The sequence below is a fragment of the Vulpes lagopus genome, chromosome 5 (genome assembly GCF_018345385.1).
Source record: "Vulpes lagopus strain Blue_001 chromosome 5, ASM1834538v1, whole genome shotgun sequence".
NCBI classification, from domain to species: domain Eukaryota; kingdom Metazoa; phylum Chordata; class Mammalia; order Carnivora; family Canidae; genus Vulpes; species Vulpes lagopus.
Window position 1 is genome coordinate 120,637,079 of NC_054828.1, and position 19,541 is coordinate 120,656,619.

The following is a 19,541-nucleotide window of genomic DNA, read 5'->3' on the forward strand; positions in this document are numbered from 1 at the left end:
ACCCTGGGAGGCAGGAAAAGCAGGCCTTCTGGAGAAACATGGACTTGGAGAATAAAGGATTGCCCACAGCCCAGCAGCACAGGGACAGAACCAGGATGCAGAATCAGCTCCTTCCCCCTACCACGTTCCACCTGTAAGTCATCTGGAACCACACTGGACATTTATTTGAATGTTTTTCATTAAAGGCTATGGTTAGATAAACCACATAAACCATCCTTATGCGTGGGGATCAGACTCCCTGAGATTTCCATCAAGGATCTACCTACCTATGAAAGAGCACTGGCAGTGGAGTCCAACTGCTGGCATTTGAATATTGCATGACTTTGGGAAAGTTATTAACCATTTTGTGCCTCAGTTACCTCATTTGTAAAATAGAGGGAGTAATAATACCATCCTCATATACCATTTGAGGAACAAATGAATAATATATGCGGAGTGCTATGCTTGGAACAGTGCCTAACACTCAGTAAGTATTCAATTAATGTTGGCTATTATAATCTATTTATTATTCATCTGTGCATCTTGCCGTCTTTTGATTTATTCCAGAAAGGACCTAAGGTGTGCCTAGTTTCTATGGTGTTTTATGTTGTAAAGCCAACAAGTGCCTCCCCTGCCCTGCCAGGTGACTGTGAAAACATTGTGAATCATACTGATAAAACAAACCATTTGTCTTTATTTTCAAACCAAAACATGTGTGTGTGTGACAGCTCCCTAGAGCAGACAGTAAACTGGATTGTACTGGATGGCAGAAACAGTCCCCGCCACCTGGCTCGAAATCTAGTGTTGGGCTGCTTTGCCTCAAATGGGATCCTGACCCTCTGGATCAGGTGGGGGCTGGGTGGGGGCTATGCACATGCCCCAGGGACCCTGCCTTGTTCAGACGAAGTCATGCTCTCCCATAGCCTTTCTCTGGAGTTCATGTAACACCTCTGAGCTGTTAATGTCTGCTGCAGAGAAGTGCAAGGGGAAGCGAGGGGAAGACTCTCTCCTCTCTGCTGGCTCACCTCCCCAACGGCTGGGAACATTCCCTCTGGCACCTGGACCTGGGACAAGCTTCTCCTCCTCCCTTCCCCTCTTCCCACACAGGAGCAGTGGCGGCTGGGCCAGCCTGCAGGGGTTGCAGGGGAAATGTGGTGAAGACAGGTTCTCATGACTGAAAACCAAGGCAGCCCCTCTCCAAACGGAGGGACAGTCCCCTGGAGCAGATGGCCACTTGAGGCCACAAAGAGCTGAACAGACCATGAAAGATTTCTGCTGCATAAGCACATGGTGAGGCCAGAGTCCTCACCCCCGTGTTCCTGTCACTGGCTCCCAAGGCCCCAGTACTAATGAAAGTGACATTGAGCATTCACTGAGCACCTTTAATGTCAAGCCCTTGCAAGGTACATACAAAGAGTCATTTTGACAGCTCCAGAAGCTAAAGACAAGGGAAATGGAGGGAAGTGGAGGGCCTTGTGCAAGAATTTGCAGCTCTGAACACTGGCCCCCCCATCCAACCCTTTCTAACTGCTATGTCTGGCTCCAGGCCTGCTCTTCCCACAAAAGAAGCTGCCTTTTCAGTAATACCTAGCACATATTCTAAGCTGTCCTCTGAATCTCTGATAGAGGGGCCCACACCCAAAATGATAACACACATGATCTTACCTTTCATCTTTTGGCCGTTTAGTGTAAACTATATACACAAAAATATAGGACAATAACTATCTTGCATTTTTTCCTGAAAACAATGTAAATAACACTGATAAAACAACCCATTTGTGTTTAATTTCAAACCAAACATGTTGAGTTCCCTTTTTAGTTGAGAGAGAAGGAATTTCATCTATAGAGGAGATGGGTGTAGGGGCCTGACTGCACAGATGCTGTGTGTCACAGCCAGGCCTGGGATCTTCACGGAACACCTTATGTCACTGTTTTCGCCCCAAGAGATTTAACAGATTCACCTTCTTCACAGCAAATTGCCACCAACTCCTCTCTCTGACAGAAACAAAGGCCCAGGGGAGTCTTGGTCCCCAAGGAAGTACAGGGCTCTGAGCCAGCAGCTCTGCTGGGAACTGGACCAGGGTGAGAACTGGACTTGCCCTGTGGGCTGGGGTCAGCCTCGGCCACTGAGGGGAAGAGGTCCCTGGATCCCAGTCATTCCAAGATCATGGCCTTGCCTACCTCCTGCTCCCTTTGTAGAGGAACTGGTTTTCACTTTGTCTGTGTAAGGTTTTCCTGGGACCTCAGGCCACAGCTAGTGCATCAAACTGCCCAGGAAGCCTTGTCAGACTCTCCCTGACCCCTGCTTCCCTTCCCCTCAGCTCCCAAAGCTCTGACAACCCACATCCTCCCTTAGCTCTCTGCATTTGTCTGCTTGCAAGGCTTTATCTCCCCAGATGGTGGGGGACTTGCATGGATGTCCCACCTATGGGTTCTCTCTGTCTTTAGTCTTGTGCAGCACACACAAAGTTCAGACAATCAATATTCAGTGGATGACTCAGCCAACCTTTCCTAAGCCATTTGCTTGAGGGCACACTGCGAGCTCCTAGAGCTTCACCCACTGAGTCACGGAGAACACTTCCAAGGGAAATGAAAGTTAGCTGCTCATGCCTGGTACTCTCATTCTGTGGTCTTGAGAAGCATACAACACCAGGATGTCCATGGTCATCTAACACATCTTGGTAGGAAACCATCTGTTCACCTTGTCCGCAACATTCAAGACTTTCGGGCTTTTCTGGCACTTGATGACCTCTGTGATGGGGCCCCACTCACATGTCTTTTCCCACTTTTCCCTGATACTTGCGTGGTCACTCGACATTTCAGCCAACAGAGCTGTTGGCTATTCCGCATACCATCTGCTTGTCTCCTCACCTCTGTGCCCTTACTTAGGTTGCCCCTCCTCTTAAGAAAATCTTTAAAGCTCCAGATCCTACCTATATTTCAAGATATCTGAAATCTTCAGTGAAGATATTTATACAGAAATTTGCTAGCCTGGAATTTCTGCACCAGTTTTGGGACAAATGTCCCTTTCTCTGTTATCTTTTAGCTATCCGCATCAACTGTTCTGGTAGGCCGCAAGCCCTTTAAACAAGGGAGACAATCTGACTTGAATTCTGCACCTGCCATGGCTCTTGACTACAGATTTGTTATAGAAACCACTTGACAGTGTTTGTTGAAGGTGACTGACAGCTAAGAGCTTCTCTGGATCACTATCTACAGAGGGATTCTCTTCCACTAGAGCTAATGAGGCCCTTGAACGTTTTGTAGATGGATTTAGCCCTATTTTGCTGACCTCCCCTACCACTCCCCTATTCAGGACTACATTTCATCTGAGAGGGAAGAAGTGACTTAGACCTCAGGATAGGAGACGATTTGTAGCTACCTCAGGTAGTCACAAGGATGGAACCCCAAGCTCCATAACTACCCTCAGAGGGAAACATCAGTGGTCCAAGACCCATTCCAAGTGGAGCCATGAGCATGAATAATCGAGGACAGAGGGCATTCTCAGAGGTGCTCAATGGGCCACAGGAAGGGAGGGAGGATTCCCACCAAGGGGAGTCAGTCAATGGTACCAGATGCAAACCCCTGTCACCCTCTCAAAGATTAGAAAAATCCAGTAATGTAAAGCAGCTTTTATAATGAGAGGTCCAGACATGATTTCGTACCTTCAAGTCCAATTCTATAACAGAAATGGGCTACTTCTGCCTCTTTGGCTCTATTTCCAATGAGAAATGGATTGTCCAATTAGCTCTAGAGAATAGCTAAAGGGAGAATAGGTTCTTCTTGAAACCTCCATCAGGCTGGAATTCAGACACATCCTTTTGGGTGTTAACTGGAGCAATGAAGAAACAGCTCAATCTTGGGCTGCCTCCTGACTCCCAAGAGCTTCGGTATCCTCCTGTGTAAAATGGGGGGAAATGAGGGGGCAGGTGGACTGAGAAACTTCTAAAGGGCTTTTTCCAACCTTATCCTGAGGGCAGAGAAGTTGAGGTTTCCTCTAAGAGCATTCCTTTGGATAGCATGGCTGCAGGGACCATTGATACCTCTCTAACTGACACCTGCCCTATCACCGGAAAGCAAAATCCCAAGGTGTGGAAGCCATCCAAAATAATTTCACACCCTGTGAGACAGGAGAAGGTTATCACTTCCAACCCTCTGGGATAAATGCTCTCTCTAATGCAAGACGCTCTGGTAGCTAGCTATTCCCTAAGACAATCTCACCATAATAAAATGCCTTTGGAGCCTCACATGGGACTTGGTTTTCTCAGAACTATAACTTTATTGTCATCTCTTTCTCCTAGCTCTTGTTTTCCACATTAATCCAAGTTGAAGTGCAGCCTCGATCATGTTGGCAAACATTCCAAATGGAAATGAATTCCCAGGTTCTCACTAAAAATTGCAACATCCTCACTAACCCAATCTGGATGACATTTTGTGTCTTATGTAATGTCTGTTTCCCGAAGGAATTAGAATGTTTCTGTATATAGTTCTGCCCAACAAATTTTTAATAAGGCCTACTCCTAATTACCTCTTAGGAACAGGCTGAGTCTGAGTCCCTGAAAAACCGACCATCCAAAAATCTGTTTTGAGCCAAGAGTTTTATTTTCAAAATTGATTTGAATCAGATGTGGAGAAGCCATAATAGCCATCTCTGTCACGTTCTCCTTTGATAAAATATCTCATAGGGGAGCCAGCTCTTGATGCCACAATCCAAGATACTGGGTAGTCTGGAATCCAGAAGCACTCTCCTGCCCAGGTGCCTAAGATCGAGCCACTGAAGAGCCTTCCCTGGGCAAGATGATTTGCTGTTTACAGAGCACTTTGGTTGACTCTCACATTAAGTAAGCAGGGCTCAAAACAGTCTCCCCATTTGGTAAATTAGGCAACTGAGAGCCAGAGTGGTTTGTTGATTTATTTAAGAAACTTTTAAGCATAGGGCTTTCCCAAGGTCACATGGCTAGTGTATGGTAGAGGCAGGTACATGTCTAGCCTTCAGGTTAAACCAGATGGCATTTATGTGTTCAGGTAAAACACCAATAGCAGTGTAGGCTCTGGGGAATGGAGAAGAGCTCTAACCAGAGAGAAGGTGGGAAAAGCTTGCATAACTGTGTTGTAAAGACATACTATCCTTGTACAAGGAGATGGGGGGCCCAAAGTCACTAGAATAAACAGGAGGAAAAGACTCTTCCTGCTTTGTAAATGGAGAAATCAAGGAAGAAGGTCTTGAGCCAGTCCTGGAAGGATAGTTAGGATGGAGTGACAAGGGAGCATTGGAGGCATTCTGCTTGGCAACAAAGAAGACCAGAGAAGCTTCCAGATGCTTGCTCCTGAATGTAGTCAAGAGGACACACGCTGCATAGCAAGGTGAGGAGAATGCTGTTTGCAGGGTGGTGCGGTGCTCCTCTGTGCTGGTCTCTCTGCAGCTTTGGGCAAGTCCCCTGACCTTCCGACCACTAAGCCCTGAAGTGAGGGAACTCTACTCCAAAGTCTCCTTCCATGGTAGGCCAAGGTGAGAATCAAGTGAACTAACCATCATAGTGAAGCATGTTAGAGTGTCAACAAAGGAAGGGGACATGGACGAGAGAGAAAAGGGAGGGATGGAAGGAGGGAGAAACAAGAGAGGAGGCCTATGGTAGGAGCCTCTGCTGCGGACAAGCTTTTTCTTCAACAGGTGTTTTTCACATTTTCTCAGCAGGATTGCCAGGAGGTTCGTGTTTGTTTGTTTCATTTTGTTCTGTTTTTATTTCAGCCTGAGACACTGAGTCTGAGGGCCTCCTGCCGATGCCATAGGAAAATGCTCTCAAACGCAACAGTCATCTTTTAGTCCAGGTTTTGGGATTCTAGTCAGTGAGATTCTTGAGTGTTCAGAGAGACCCGCAGCTCCTCATGTCCATAACACCCTTCCTTTGATGATCAGCTTCCATATCACCTTCCCTGCCGGCCCACCCTGGGCCCAGAGGCCCTTCCTTGTCTTTCATGGTCCATCACAGTCATACACGTAGGTACATGATAAGCCTACACTTGACTATCGGCTCTTTGATGGCAGACCAGGCAACAGTGGCCCAAGGAAGGAAGATTCAGGACATACACAGCACTTGGAACATCGGTGTGCTCAGGACAGGGAAGGTAGAGCAAGGATTGCATTTTCTTTTAAAGATTTTATTTATTTATCCATGAGAGACACACAGAGAGAGTCAGAGACACAGGTAGAGGGAGAAGCAGGCTCCCTGCGGGGAACCTGATGTGGGACTCGGTCCCAGGACCCCAGGATCACTACCTGAGCTAAAGGCAGATGTATAACCACTGAACCACCCAGGTGCCCTCCCAGGGATTGCATTTTATCTCATTGGGGCCTTCCCATTTTCATTTTCATGGTGCTCTGGACAAAATTCAACTTAATTAACTGGCCCCAAATCAGGAAAAGATCGCCTGCAAACTGGAAACAAATTTGACAAGATGCAGATAAGAATCTGTCCTTCTTATTTCCTGCCAGGGAAGTTTATTTGAAAGTATAGCTTTAAAGGGGATGTTTCTTCATTTGTCTTAGTGTCAGTTAAGACCCACTAAGTCTCCTGTTGTAGGAATTAGAATGTTAAGCCTGCCAATGGTTAGGAGCATCTTTAGTGATTCTTAACCTTTCTTCACCCTACAGAACACTTTATAAATCCGATGAAAGCTCTCCCTAGAGAGCACAGATACAAACTTTTATTCACTATCTCAGTGTGTACAGAATTCTAGAAACCTATCGAAGGATACTCCCAGGTTAAACTCCAGACTAGTACTTCTCAAAATGTCATGCATGGATTTTCTCCATTAGAACTATCTGTGAGGTCTTACTAGAGATCCATTTGCTGGGGCTCTGTCCTAGGCCCAGTAAAACAGCAACCTGAGGAATGGGCCCAGCAATCTGCTAATAATATAGTCAGTCCAACTGATTTTGATAACACATTCAAGTTTGAATTGCCCATTGATGTAGATCGATTTTTTTCATTTGCAAAGTCACTTGATCAAAGTGACTTTTACGTGGTAAAATGGCAAAAACGAGATGCAAATGTTTTATTTCATATTCTACAAAACAAAGATTATATGCCTGAAATCCTACATTTATTATATGTTTGCATGTAACTTTCAGGAAACAAGTAGTGATATGTTTTTAAGCTTCAGAATTTTTAATTCGTAGTAAAATTTATTTTAATTTTAGTAAAATTCTGAAACTCTTTTAATTTTTAGTGAAATTCTGAAGCTCCATAGAGAATTATAGAATATGGTTGTGATACTTTGTTAACTAGAAAATCTTTCTTACTCTTATAAATATATTATATAAAATATGATATATAAAAATATATCATGAAATGCTTAGGTGCCTCAGATTCTATGATATCATTTATTTTTGTTTGTTTTAATACATGTCTCTCAGTAGTTGTGTCAATAAGGAGTTTTGGTGAGGAGCACCTGGATGGCTCAGTTGGTCAAGCATCTGCCTTCAGCTCAGGTCATGATCCTGGGGTTGTAGGATGGAGCCTTCTGTTGGGGTAGTAGGGGGGGGGGAGGGTTCCCTGCTCAGCAGGAAGCCTGCTTCTCACTTTACCTCTGCCCCTCCCCCTGCTTGTGCATGCACATGCTCTCTCTTTCAAATAAATAAAATCTTTTTTAAAAATAGAGTTTTGGTGAGTAGACTTATATTTCTTTATTTTTTAGACTTGTATTTCCAAAGCTTTAGGCCTAGAACATTTCTTATTGAATGGAATTCCCATATATTTTTGTAACATAAACATGGTACTGAGCTTGGAAAAGGTAAACACTATCTACTCAGAGACGTTTTATCTTCTAAAAGGCAAAGAGAAAAGTTTGCCTTTCATCACTGCATTCATTAACTTCTTATTTAATAGCCCATTTAGAAGTTAACCTCCTATTTCTCGTCTTCCCCCACCAACAAGGATTTATGTCATCCTGTCTAGCACTGGGGTTAACTGTGCCTTCTCCATTAGCCTAGGAGACCCTGGAGGGCAGGCAGGTCCCATCCTTTAGTCATTTCTATAGGATTCCCTACCAGAAGGCTCCATGAGGAGATACACAGCCAGCATTTAATATAATCCACTCAACGAACACTTACTGATGCTTGCTCTGCGGCATGCTCTGTGCTAATCACTGGGTCTTACGTTGATGAAAATGAGGTCACTATGGTTTACACAACATAAGAGTGAACACACTAAGAAGGGCTGTGCCCAGGCCTGTGTTCTGTGAAGCTTGCTCCTGCAGCTGTAAGTTGGAGGGGCTGGAGGGGGCTGATGGTGGGCTACCATGGAACCAGTCGTCAGGCCAGGCTGTGTGCTGTGGTGAGAGTGGCCACGGCATCTTTAATATGTGTCCTACCTTCACTCTTTCTGTGGCACTAGGCCTCATTTTTCTGAACCTCAGTTTTTTTTTTTTTTATTAAAGATTTCATTTATTTATTCATGAAAGACACATAGAGAGGCAGAGACACAGGCAGAGGGAGAAGCAGGCTCCCTGCAAGGAGCCCGACATGGGACTCGATCTCAGGACCCCAGGATCATGACCTGAGCAGAAGGCAGACACTCAACCACTGAGCCACCCAGGTGCCCCTGAACCTCATTTTTAAACATAGGCCTTATGAAGGGGTTCTTTTATATCTCGGATACAAAGGCTTCTAAAGTTGAGAGTTTATGGCTCCTGGCCTAGCAGAGGGGCCTCTCTCATTATCCTGCTCCTCCCTACACCTCAAAAGGGTTGGTTCTATGGCAGCAAAGTACCTCTCCTGGAGCCCAAAGTGGGTCAGGCTGGTTACAGTAGACACACCAGGCTGACCACATACACAGGAGGGCAGAGGCCACAGGCAGTTTTGCTCGCTCAGGTGGATTCCAGGATGTCTCAATGTCCACGCTGAGATAGAAGGAACCACGATCTATTCACCAGGATAAGGACTGTGCCTTGCTGAACATTTGCACTTTTCAGCAGCATTAAAGGAAGTCTTTTCTTGTCAGCCCTCCTCTTGAGCCTTATTACATAATCCACATTTTTCTCTGGGTTTCTTCCTTCTAGCATTTCAAAGCTGTCTTTTTTTTCCCCCCTCCCTGTGTACATGGCATATTTCCTCTGTGGTTCTCCCCTGTATAATGTCCTTGGACAACTCTGGAAGGAGAAGGAGACTTTAACTGCTTTCTGATGATCTGACACAAGAGCACAGGCTGAGTTTGAACACGGATGTTAAGAGGCTGCCAAGAATCCAAACTCCATCCAGAAAGTCAGATGCTCTCTTCTTGGAATAAAAAAATCCACTCTCGGGTGGGGTGGGAGAGGTGAAGGAGGGAGATGATGTTTTATAGGTACATCAGTTGTACCACAAAATGCTGAGCTGGGTTTCATGTTCCCACACACACCCCCACCCCCATCTTGAGGCTGGTGCTTTTCCAGCACTGAGTATTTCCAGTATGCAAATGAAATACCTCATTTCCTGCATTTCAACTAATTCTTCAAAGGCAAACCTCTCTCATTTTAAACAAATAGTGAGGGATGTGGCACACAGAGCTTTCTTAAACACAGAGTGACAGCTTGCATGACCTCCAGTGATATGAAAGTAGCTGTGACAAATCTCATTTGTCTGTACTTTCCTTGGGGCTGAGAGTGAAGACAGTTGTGAGGCTCAGGCTAACTCCTAGGTGATAAAATGTGAGAAGATGTGACTTGGAAAACCACGAAGAGTGGTTTAATAATATAGGAAAATGCATATCATCCCACTTCTCTGCAAAAGTAATTTATATCAAGTGAACAATAAATGCATTTCTCAGCACTTCTACATGAAAAAGCTCTATGTGATAAAAACTAATGTCTTAGATCTTAGAAATGGCACAGTGATCTTATACTATACACACATGCCACTCTAGGTGTACCTTTCTACACACATTTAGGGAGGTAGTTTTGTGTATACCGTGGCCCTTGGCTGCTCAGCTTTGGTTTCATGATAACCCTAGGTCACTGATGCTCATCAGTGATCCTTACATGGTTACTGGGTTTCTAATATTGCTGTAGCAACCATCTGTAAACATCACTCAAAACCACAGCCATCTGACTTAGATATGATATGTATCTAATCATGTGGTCCTACCCCCTATCTCATACCTTGCCTCTTCCCCCCTGCATGTAGTCATCAGTCTGGATCCTGTGTTCATCACTCTTGCTTTCTTTTTTTACACAATTTTATTGCATTTATTTGTAGTCCTATAACATTTAAAAAAAAATCTTATCTGTGTTTAATTCAGAATATTTTAAGAATGACTTTTTGCACTTAATGTTTCAGTGATGCTACAGTTCAACTGCTTTGCCTGCTATGTGAACATATCATAGTTTATTTTCCACTCACCCTTTGATGGGCATTTGGGCTGCTTCCCAGCTTTGCTGTTGCAAACAGTGTAGCCAGGAGCATTCTTACACATGCCCCTGCTTGTACACATGTAAGGATAGGACTGCTGGAGCACTGGCTCAGTGAAACTCTCAACTTCAGGAGGTCAAAGCAGTGTTCATACTTTATACAATCATTTCCCACACATAGGTGTACCTGGATGGTTCACATCACTCAAATCGATGGTTGATACATTTAAAGGATAAAAGTAGTATTTTCCATTTGGTATTTCCATCAGAAAAAGTTCAAAGAAAAACCACACATTTCTTCCAAAAGCCTAACATGCTATACGGATGCACGAAATGGAATGTCTTAGATCTTGCCAAATCTAGAACCAGTACAACTGATAAGCTCAGAAGAACCAAGATTATACCATTGCAGTTGAAATGATACCTTCCACGGATAGTTTTACCTAAATTCCAGGGTGTAAACAGTGCAAAATGCTGAGTTAAGAGGCCACATTGTAGACCTTATGCCCAAATGAATACTGGACCTCCCCCCCACCCCAATGGTGCTATTGGAGGAATCTAGGTTGTTTGCTTTTCTGCAAATAGGAGGGCATTTGGTGGTGAAAAAGCGTCCCATGTACTTTCTCTTTAATGGAGCGAGGTGCAGTTACCTTTTACATGCCAAACTGTAGTGTAATTAACAGTTTGTCGATAATCATCATCAAACACTATTATCTGAGATTTCCATTGTAGTTTCACCCTACACTGTCATCCTTTGAACTCTAGTCAGTGATTTTTAAAAATATTTTATTTATTTATTCATGACAGACACACAGAGAAAGGCAGATACATAGGCAGAAGGAGAAGCAGACTCCCTGTGGGGAGCCCCATGCAGGATTTGATCCCAGGATCACGATGTGAGCCAAAGGCCAACGCTCACCCACTGAGCCACCCAGACGCCCCTCTAGTCAATGTTTTGACAATGTTTTGACCGAACTATTACTCTTATTCAGAAACTGCTTGACTTTGGCCCGGAACAAAACTCATCCCTCTGCATTTTTAAGAACCTCCACTTTCCCTTTTGTTTGGCAAATCATCAGCATTTGAAACAAATGGGCTACTTGTAGTTGCAACCCCCTACCTAGGAAGCTATGTTTCAGGAAGATGAGGTGTTTTGTGGCCTGGAGAAGGACAAGAGACTGAAGATGACTTACCTTCACGTAGAGCTGCTGAAACTCCTCGAGGTTCAGCCTCCCACTTGGACAGTCCTTGAGGAAACCTTTGTACCACTGCTTGAGCTCGTGCTCGTTAAACTCCGTGCTCTTCACCAGATCCTCCATCACTTCGGGGGCCAGTTTGCTATTCTGTTTCCCCATCCTGCCTGGAGAAAAACAAATTAATGCAATTAGCTGTGATCATTTCAAGCCTGATTAGGAGCCAAGTCAGAGTAGAGTCCTAAATAGGCCTGTGATGGCAACTCCCTCCACTGTGTCAGATCAACCCCCCAACCCTCCAAGTCTGCCTCCTTCTATTTGGCATTCCAGAAAGGAGATGAGTGAAGAAAGACCCTTGTGGGGCTCGAAAGGTGGTAGGGCTCTTCCTCCTCCATCATGCGTTCCCACTCACATTGCATCGACTCCCACATGGAAAGGCAGCCATCCCTGTTGGTGCTATTTGTGTAAAGTATATGGGCACTGTTTCTCTTTCCTTCTAGGAATTAAAATGCAGCAGCGCTTGCTGCCTAGATAGCTAATTCCACATTTAGTTTGTAAGAATATCAAGTGGGATTATTGACACACCCAATGAGAAGGTTTTACAGGCAAATGATTATAAGCAGACTTGGGAAATCTGATCAGCAATGGTAGCAAATCTCAGCTGGTTCCAACATTGCAGCTTTTTTTAAAAAATAGAAACAGCTTATTTTTATTAGCCAAATTAATTCTCTTTCTCCTCTCCTCTTCAGAGGTTATCTATAACTTCGCCATCAGTGTTGACAAACTTGATGGCTTTTTAGAGAGACTGGGTGGTGAATTTCAGTTGACCTAATTCCATTCTCCTAGTATTACTGCTAGTAAGTAAAAGTAACAATACATAAAATAATGTTACCTATATCTGTTATGTGCTAGGTTATGGACTGTTTACTAGCTGTGTTACTTAGGGCAATATTAATTAATGGCCTTATCTCAAATTTCTTCCTTAATGAAATAAATATAATGACAAAACTCTTCAGATTTACTGTGATGGCTAATTAAGGTATAAGCAGATAAATAAAAATAAACAATACTCCATAGTTAAACTAGTTTTTGCACTAGTGCAGGAAAATTAAAGTGAATTTTTTTAAAAAAAAATTTCCCTTCAATCTTGTTGTTTTATTTAAAAAATTTTAAAAATATTTTATTTATTTATTCATGAGAGACACACACGCACAGAGAGGCAGAGACAACAGGCAGAGAGAGAAGCAGGCTCCATGCAGGGAGCCCAATGTGGGACTTGATCCCGGGACCCCAGGATCACGCCCTGGGCCCAAGGTAGTTGCTCAACCACTGAGCCACCCAGGCATCCCTCAATGTTGTTGTTTTATAACGAAAAGAGTGAAAGCTGAACAAATTAACTAGAGTCAAATTAAAATCGAAAATCTGAAGGGGCACCAGAATAAGGAAAGTGTCACAAGATCTGCAAAATCCTGATACAGGAACTCAATTAGGCTTTGAAAATTTACGCAAGTGAATGTAGGACTTTAATGTGCTGGAGACACATTCTCTCCTCCTCTCTAGGCAGGTCCATGCTTGCAATCACCCAGAAGGGGTAATCTCATCACATACTTTGTTGTTTTTAATTTTTTGCCTTCTTTTACAAGAGATTCCACACCCATTGTCAGTGACCTGCCCTAACACTGAACAATTCTTTCACTGTGATGAAACCAAACCACTCTTGCTACTTTCAGGGAAAGCTTTCTCCTCAGCACCATCCCAACCTAACACAATGAGAAGATATCATTAAAACGGCCATTTGTCTTCCGAACTCTTCTGTTTGAGCAAAGGACCCCAGGATCAGCAACTATATCCTTTATCATGGAGTGTCTCTGCTTATTTTCGCTCTTGATTTCAAGCTCCACGTCTCACATTAGCAACAGTCTCTTAATTATAGGTTACTGTGGGATCCCACAGCTGGATATGGAAATCAAGTTGGGGATTCAGGTGTCAAGTTTCATTAATCTGGGTGAGAAAACTGTAATCCGTGGTTATCCTGCTAACCAAAAGATGTAGTACCAAACTTTCAGGATTTCACTTTGCTGTTCTCAGTAGAGAATTACAAATTTGCATTACTGAACCAGAATCTCACCTAAGAGTAACAGCTGCTCAAAGCTGAGTGTTGGCTGTGGGATAGGCACTGTGTCGAGCACTCTCCATACGTAATCTTGAACTCTATGACAACTCAGCAGTAAGGATTTGGGCAGCTCTCTTGTACAAGACCATACAAGTGAAGTGTGGCAGAGCCAGAATTTGAACCTGGATTAGCAAGACTCTAATGTACAATCACAGACAGACAGGTGGATGGAAGGCATCTCAGAAGAAACAGGAAGAGCAAAAGCAGGAAGGTTTGTGAGGCTGAATCAGCGCCTCTTGGCACTCAAAGAAGGGATGAGAGAGGGATCAGTCACTTTGCTAGGCCCTATTTTAGAAAAACTGTTGGAGTTTACCAAAACCACAAGCCAGAGTGAGTTTGTATTAACGATGGGAAAATGGATTAAGGATTATTAAAAACTGCCTCTCTCAAATGCCTTTAGAAGGTCAACAGTATGGGAGCGCTTGTGTGGCTCCGTGGGTTGAGCGTCCAACTCTTGGTTTTGGCTCAGGTCCTGATGTCAGGGTTGTGCGATCAAGCCCCGCTATGGGCTCTGAGCTCGATGCAGTCTGCTTAAAGATTCTCTCTCTTCTCCATCTGACCTTCCTCTGCATACGTGTGTGCTTATGTGCACTCTTTCTCTCAAATAAATAAATAAATCTTAAAAAAAAAAAAAAAAGAAAGGTCAACAGCATGTCAGCTTCTCTCTTAAGCAAGGAAGCTTGGATTCTTCAGGGATCACTTATGGTACCTGAAACTGTTCCTGCTGTTTACTGGGGAGCAGGTGGTCTCACACAGGGGACACCATCAGGACCATAAGTCACAGTTTTGGAGACTCACATGCATAACTTCCTGCTTCTTGACTATGGGTCATGGTCAGCAACTATCAGTCAGGTGTGCCTGGCAGTAGATGAATCATATAGAAAATCAAGTTCTGGCCTGGCTCAATGTGGCACTGCCGCTGGTATCATCAGGCCTCATTTGGATTAATGATTCTCCCCAAGCTCCCTGACTCCAGCCCACCTTCTGCACAGCTGCTTGAATGAATTTCTAAAATACAAACCTTACCATCTGATCCTCTCCTTAAAACTGTCAACACTTCTCATTGTCTACAGGATGTAGCCCCATCTCCCTAGCCTGGCACCTGTCCTGCCTACTCACATCCTCGTTTTCTGCCCATCTGTCTTTTCACTTGTTCAGCAGTCTTCTCTTTCTTTAAGTAGCCTTAGCTCACATGCCACCCACTCTGTGAAACCTATGGGGACTTTCCAAGGCTGACTTAGACATCCTTTCACCTAGACATCCCCACTCCCTTGTAAAAGCTTCCATGGTCATTATTTATTTCTCTACTGAATTGTTAGTTTCTTGGGAGAGAGGACTATCTTTTATTTATCTTTGCATCCCGGCTATCTCATACTAGCTGCTCAAAAAATATTTTTTGAGGGAACGAATGAATGAGGGGGCACTGAATCAATGTGAAACAGATACTCAAGGACCTTGGCCTTGGTCTTCATCAAGTTGTGGTATTGGTATGTTTCTTTCTGGAAGGATAGTCTCATAGTAATCTATATATGAAAAGAATCAATGCAATCATAAGTATAAATATAATGTGCAGGCAACAGATGGGAGGAATGTTTTATTTAACTCTATGGAAAATTGCCTGCCCTCCCAAAGACTGTTTTTTTGTGGTTGCCTTCATCACTAAATTTTGAACACCTTGAAGCCAGGGCTCATGTCTTTTGTCTCAATATCTTCATTATTTGGCATACAGGTGGTGCTTAGTGATGTCTGATGCATGAAGAAAAGCATTGATGGATTAACACTCCCCACCTATACTCCCTTTGTCCTGGAGCTACAGTGATACAGGCCTGTAGTGTCTTTCATTATGAGATAAAAATGATAGGAAGGGTAAAAATGACAGTAAAGCATATCACATTCCCAATAAAAAGATTTCATGACACAAATAAAAGAAAATAAAGGATGTGTGTCTGGGGTGGGGTAGGGGTGTGTGTGTTATTCCAGTTCTGTTTTTAGTTCATTCTGTGATCTTGGGACCTGATCCTTTCTCTGTTGCTCAGTTTCCTCATTTGAAAAACAAGTGAGTTGGACCAGATGCCCTTTAAGCCCCTTCCAACTCCACCATTCAGTGATCAGCAGCATCAGTTCTGCAAATATGAAATGATGAGTCACAGACTTCAAATCAACTTGTCTCAAAAGAGTCCACACATGTTGGCTCTGTGGATTCCTTACCTGGGCACCGGTTGGTACTTGAACATTTGTTGCCTAAGAAGGGAGGGGACAGACACTGGAGTGTATTATTTGAAAGCAAGCATTCCAGGTTATAAGATAAAAACCAGGCAAGCTCCAAACCAAATTATATCTCATGGTTTGAGTTGCAGTAGAGAGATACTCAGGGCGAGGCACAAAACAGGCTGGTGGAGGGGTTTTGGCATGCAAAAGAACACCACCAGGAATGGGCTCGTGGATGAGGAGAGCCCAGCACCAAATTGCAAATGATGCCAGAAAAGACCGCATTTTTATACTCCACAGTTTACAAAAGGCTTCATGCACCAACATTTACCCTTGTAACAATCTAGTATGAAAGAGATTATTATCACCCCCCTTTTACTGAGGAGGGCTTTGAAGCTCAGAGAGAAAGAGTACTTCACCTTAGCTCAACCAGCTAATAAAGCTGAGTACAGAATAAAAGTCATTCTCTAGAACCCCCTTGGTTTCCTAATACAGGCCATCACCTTCTCTTGACTGGATTCTGCAACCACCTTCTCACTGGCCTTCCTGCCTTGAGTTCTCACCTCTCTTCCACTTCCTACAGTCTCTATAGCAGAATTCCAGAGCAGAGGAGGCAAAGCGTGTACAAGTGAGTGCCCTCAGGACACATCTGGGAGACTTCCTATAGGATGATTGGGCCTGCCAGGGGAGGCAAGATGTGCCCGTGAGCATCTTTCCTCCACAAACCCACTGGGTCTTAGAGAGGACTCGAGTAGTATCTGTGTGTGTGTGTGTGTGTGTGTGTGTGTGCGTGCGCGTGTGCGTTGCCCTGAGCTTGTCCTTTACTCACACTGATATCTGAGTCCAGCCTCCTGGAACACAGCAGGACCCACTGCTTGCAATGAGGCACACAGAGCAGCAGGCCTGGCTTCTCACAGGCAGGTAATCTGGCCATCGGCCCGGCTGAATCTTGGCAAGATTCATGCAGACTGGGGGCTGAGATGGGGTGGCCCAGGCACACATGCAGACACACAACAGGATAAGCACACCATGGGGAAACAGCCCTGGAAGTAAGGCTCAGAGCGAAGGAAGGAAGGACTTTAGGGGCTCAGCTGGAGGCCGGTGGAGTACAGTGCCACGTGTGGAAGGAGTCTTAACCAGGAGCCCAGCTGGCTGTAGTGTCAGATTACCTGGGCCAGCCTTGAATACAGCAGGTGCTCTCCCTCAGCCCTGGGCTCCTGACTTGTATACACTGAAATAACTGGAAGAGACAGGCCCTCTCATGCTTAGACTCCTGCCTAGATGGCTCTTCCTTTCTTTACCACCTGTCTAAACAGTACTCCTCCTGCAAGGCTTGGTTCCAAGGCTGGCTTCTCTCTGACACTTCTCCACAAGTCTGTACTATTCTCCCCTTCTCCTTCCTCTTGACACCATGGCTCACATCAATAATGACCCATGGCCTGGTCAGCTCTGGGCACCTTAGCGTGGCTGACATTTATAGGTGTTGTCTATGGGAAAGGTTCCATGCTAGGCATGGTGGGATGTAGAGAGAAGACGTGATTCCAGTCTTGAAGAGCTCAGAACTGGATGGGGAGACACTGACACCCGTTGGAATATGGGATAATGATGAGATGAAGGCTCAGAGCAGAGGGACCAGAGAGACAAATGCCTAATCCGTAAGAAAGGATTTCTCGCCTTTTCAGGAGCTTCTGAAGCTTCTGAAGATCAGGCAACTTCACCTGTGACTATTCCCCAGGTGAAAGCTCTAAACTAGTGTTCCCCAAACTTGCCTGAGGACAAAAATCATCCTTGCTACTCTAGTTAAAAATGTAGCTGCATGAGACCCACACTGAGAAGGAAATCTGTACTTTTAGCAAGCAACTCAGGTCAATTTGGAGAGCACTGATGAAAACCACGAACAAAAATCAGAGTAGATGGTCTGAGGAGAAAGCATCCAAAGCAGCATAGATACAATCCAAGTTCTCGTTGATGCCTTGCTCCCTCTGTCTGATATCCCGATGTTGTTTCAAGATCTTGTATTGGGGACTAACATTAAGAGTTTGAGGGGTGCCTGGGTGGCTTAGTCAGTTAGGCATGTGACTCGATTTTGTCTCAGTTCTTGATCTCAGGGTCCTGGGATGGAGCCCCATGTGGGGTTCTGTGCTGGGCATGGAGCCTACTTAAGATTCTCTCTACTTCTCCCTCTGTTCCGCCTCCTTGCTCCCCCGACAAAAAAAAAAAAAAAGAATTTAAAAATCACACAACTAGGGAAGACCAAAGCTTGTAAAGATTTGCCTCCAGGCTTTTCTGCTTTATTTATTTTTTTAAAAAAGATTTTATTTATTTATTCATGAGAGACACAGAGAGAGAAAGAGAGAGAGAGGCAGAGACACAGGCAGAGGGAGAGGCAGGCTCCCTGCAGCAAGCTCGATGCAGGACTCGATCCCAGGACCCGGGATCATGACCTAAGCTGAAGGCGGCACTAAACCGCTGAGCCAACGGGGCTGCCCTCTTCTGCTTTAATCCCCTTGATTTTAGGTTAGAAAGTCTGAGACTCTCCAAGATCACACAGGCAACCAACGGCAGAGGGAGTTCCCTGGTCTCCTGACCCCGGCTGGGTGATCCCACCCTCCTACCCCAGCAGCACACTGTCCCCATGCCAAACACCCAAAGCCTATAAGCCAGGACACATGTTTATCTCTGAGCAGGGATGTTGAAACAATCTCCATCACTACCTCCCTTGGATCCTATAAACAAATGACACTAGGTTGCTAGTTTCCAGAGACTGTTAAAACAACCCTGAAAACATGCCCCAGAGTTGCCCAGCACATTGTGTGGGTTGTTTTGTTTTGTTTTGTTTTTTCTAATAAGGACAATTATTTGACACAATGGCTCTTTCTGCCCCTCTAGTCTGTATCTTCCTAAGCAAAATACTCACAAGCCCCCAGCAGCATCTACCCAGGGACAGAGTGTGAATCCCAGGCTGGCCTTTTTTTTTTTTCTGTCTCTGGGGACCAGAGAAGCTTCAGAAAAGGCGAGAAATCCTTTCTTTTTCTTTCCTTTCCTTTCTTTTTTTTTTTAAATGAATTTATTTTTTATTGGTGTTTAATTTGTCAACATATAGAATAACACCCAGTGCTCATCCCGTCAAGTGCCCACCTCAGTGCCCGACACCCAGTCACCCTCACCCCCCAACCACCTCCCCTTCCACCACCCCTAGTTCGTTTCCCAGAGTTAGGAGTCTTTCATGTTCTGTCACCCTTTCTGATATTTCCCACTCATTTTTTCTCCTTTCCCCTTTATTCCCTTTCACTATTTTTTATATTCCCCAAATGAATGAGAACATATAATGTTTGTCCTTCTCCGATTGACTTACTTCACTCAGCATAATACCCTCCAGTTCCTTTCTTATGGCATTCTCTGATGGCTTTACTTCAAGCCCTGAACCTCATGGGATTACAGTGGAGTTCTGGCCCACAAGCACAAAACAGGTGGGAGGTTAGGAGGGTGCAGATTGCATCCCTGGGGACTCAAGATAAGGCAAGAATTATTTGATCTGCAATAAATGAAGAAAACTATTTCAGTGGCAGTGGCAATGGCACTGTCAGGGCAAGTGACAAGAG

The 19,541-nt window shown here is 44.4% G+C and overlaps 1 protein-coding gene across 1 annotated transcript in view; it reads right to left on the reverse strand.

Moving 5' to 3' along the window:
• Positions 1-19,541, reverse strand: part of VSNL1 (visinin like 1) — a 102,341-nt gene that overhangs the window by 48,462 nt on the left and 34,338 nt on the right. The window contains exon 2 of the mRNA XM_041757419.1: positions 11,559-11,725. Within this exon, the coding sequence (XP_041613353.1) occupies positions 11,559-11,720 (162 nt within the window). The 5' untranslated portion in view covers positions 11,721-11,725. The remainder of the gene's footprint in view (positions 1-11,558; positions 11,726-19,541) is intronic.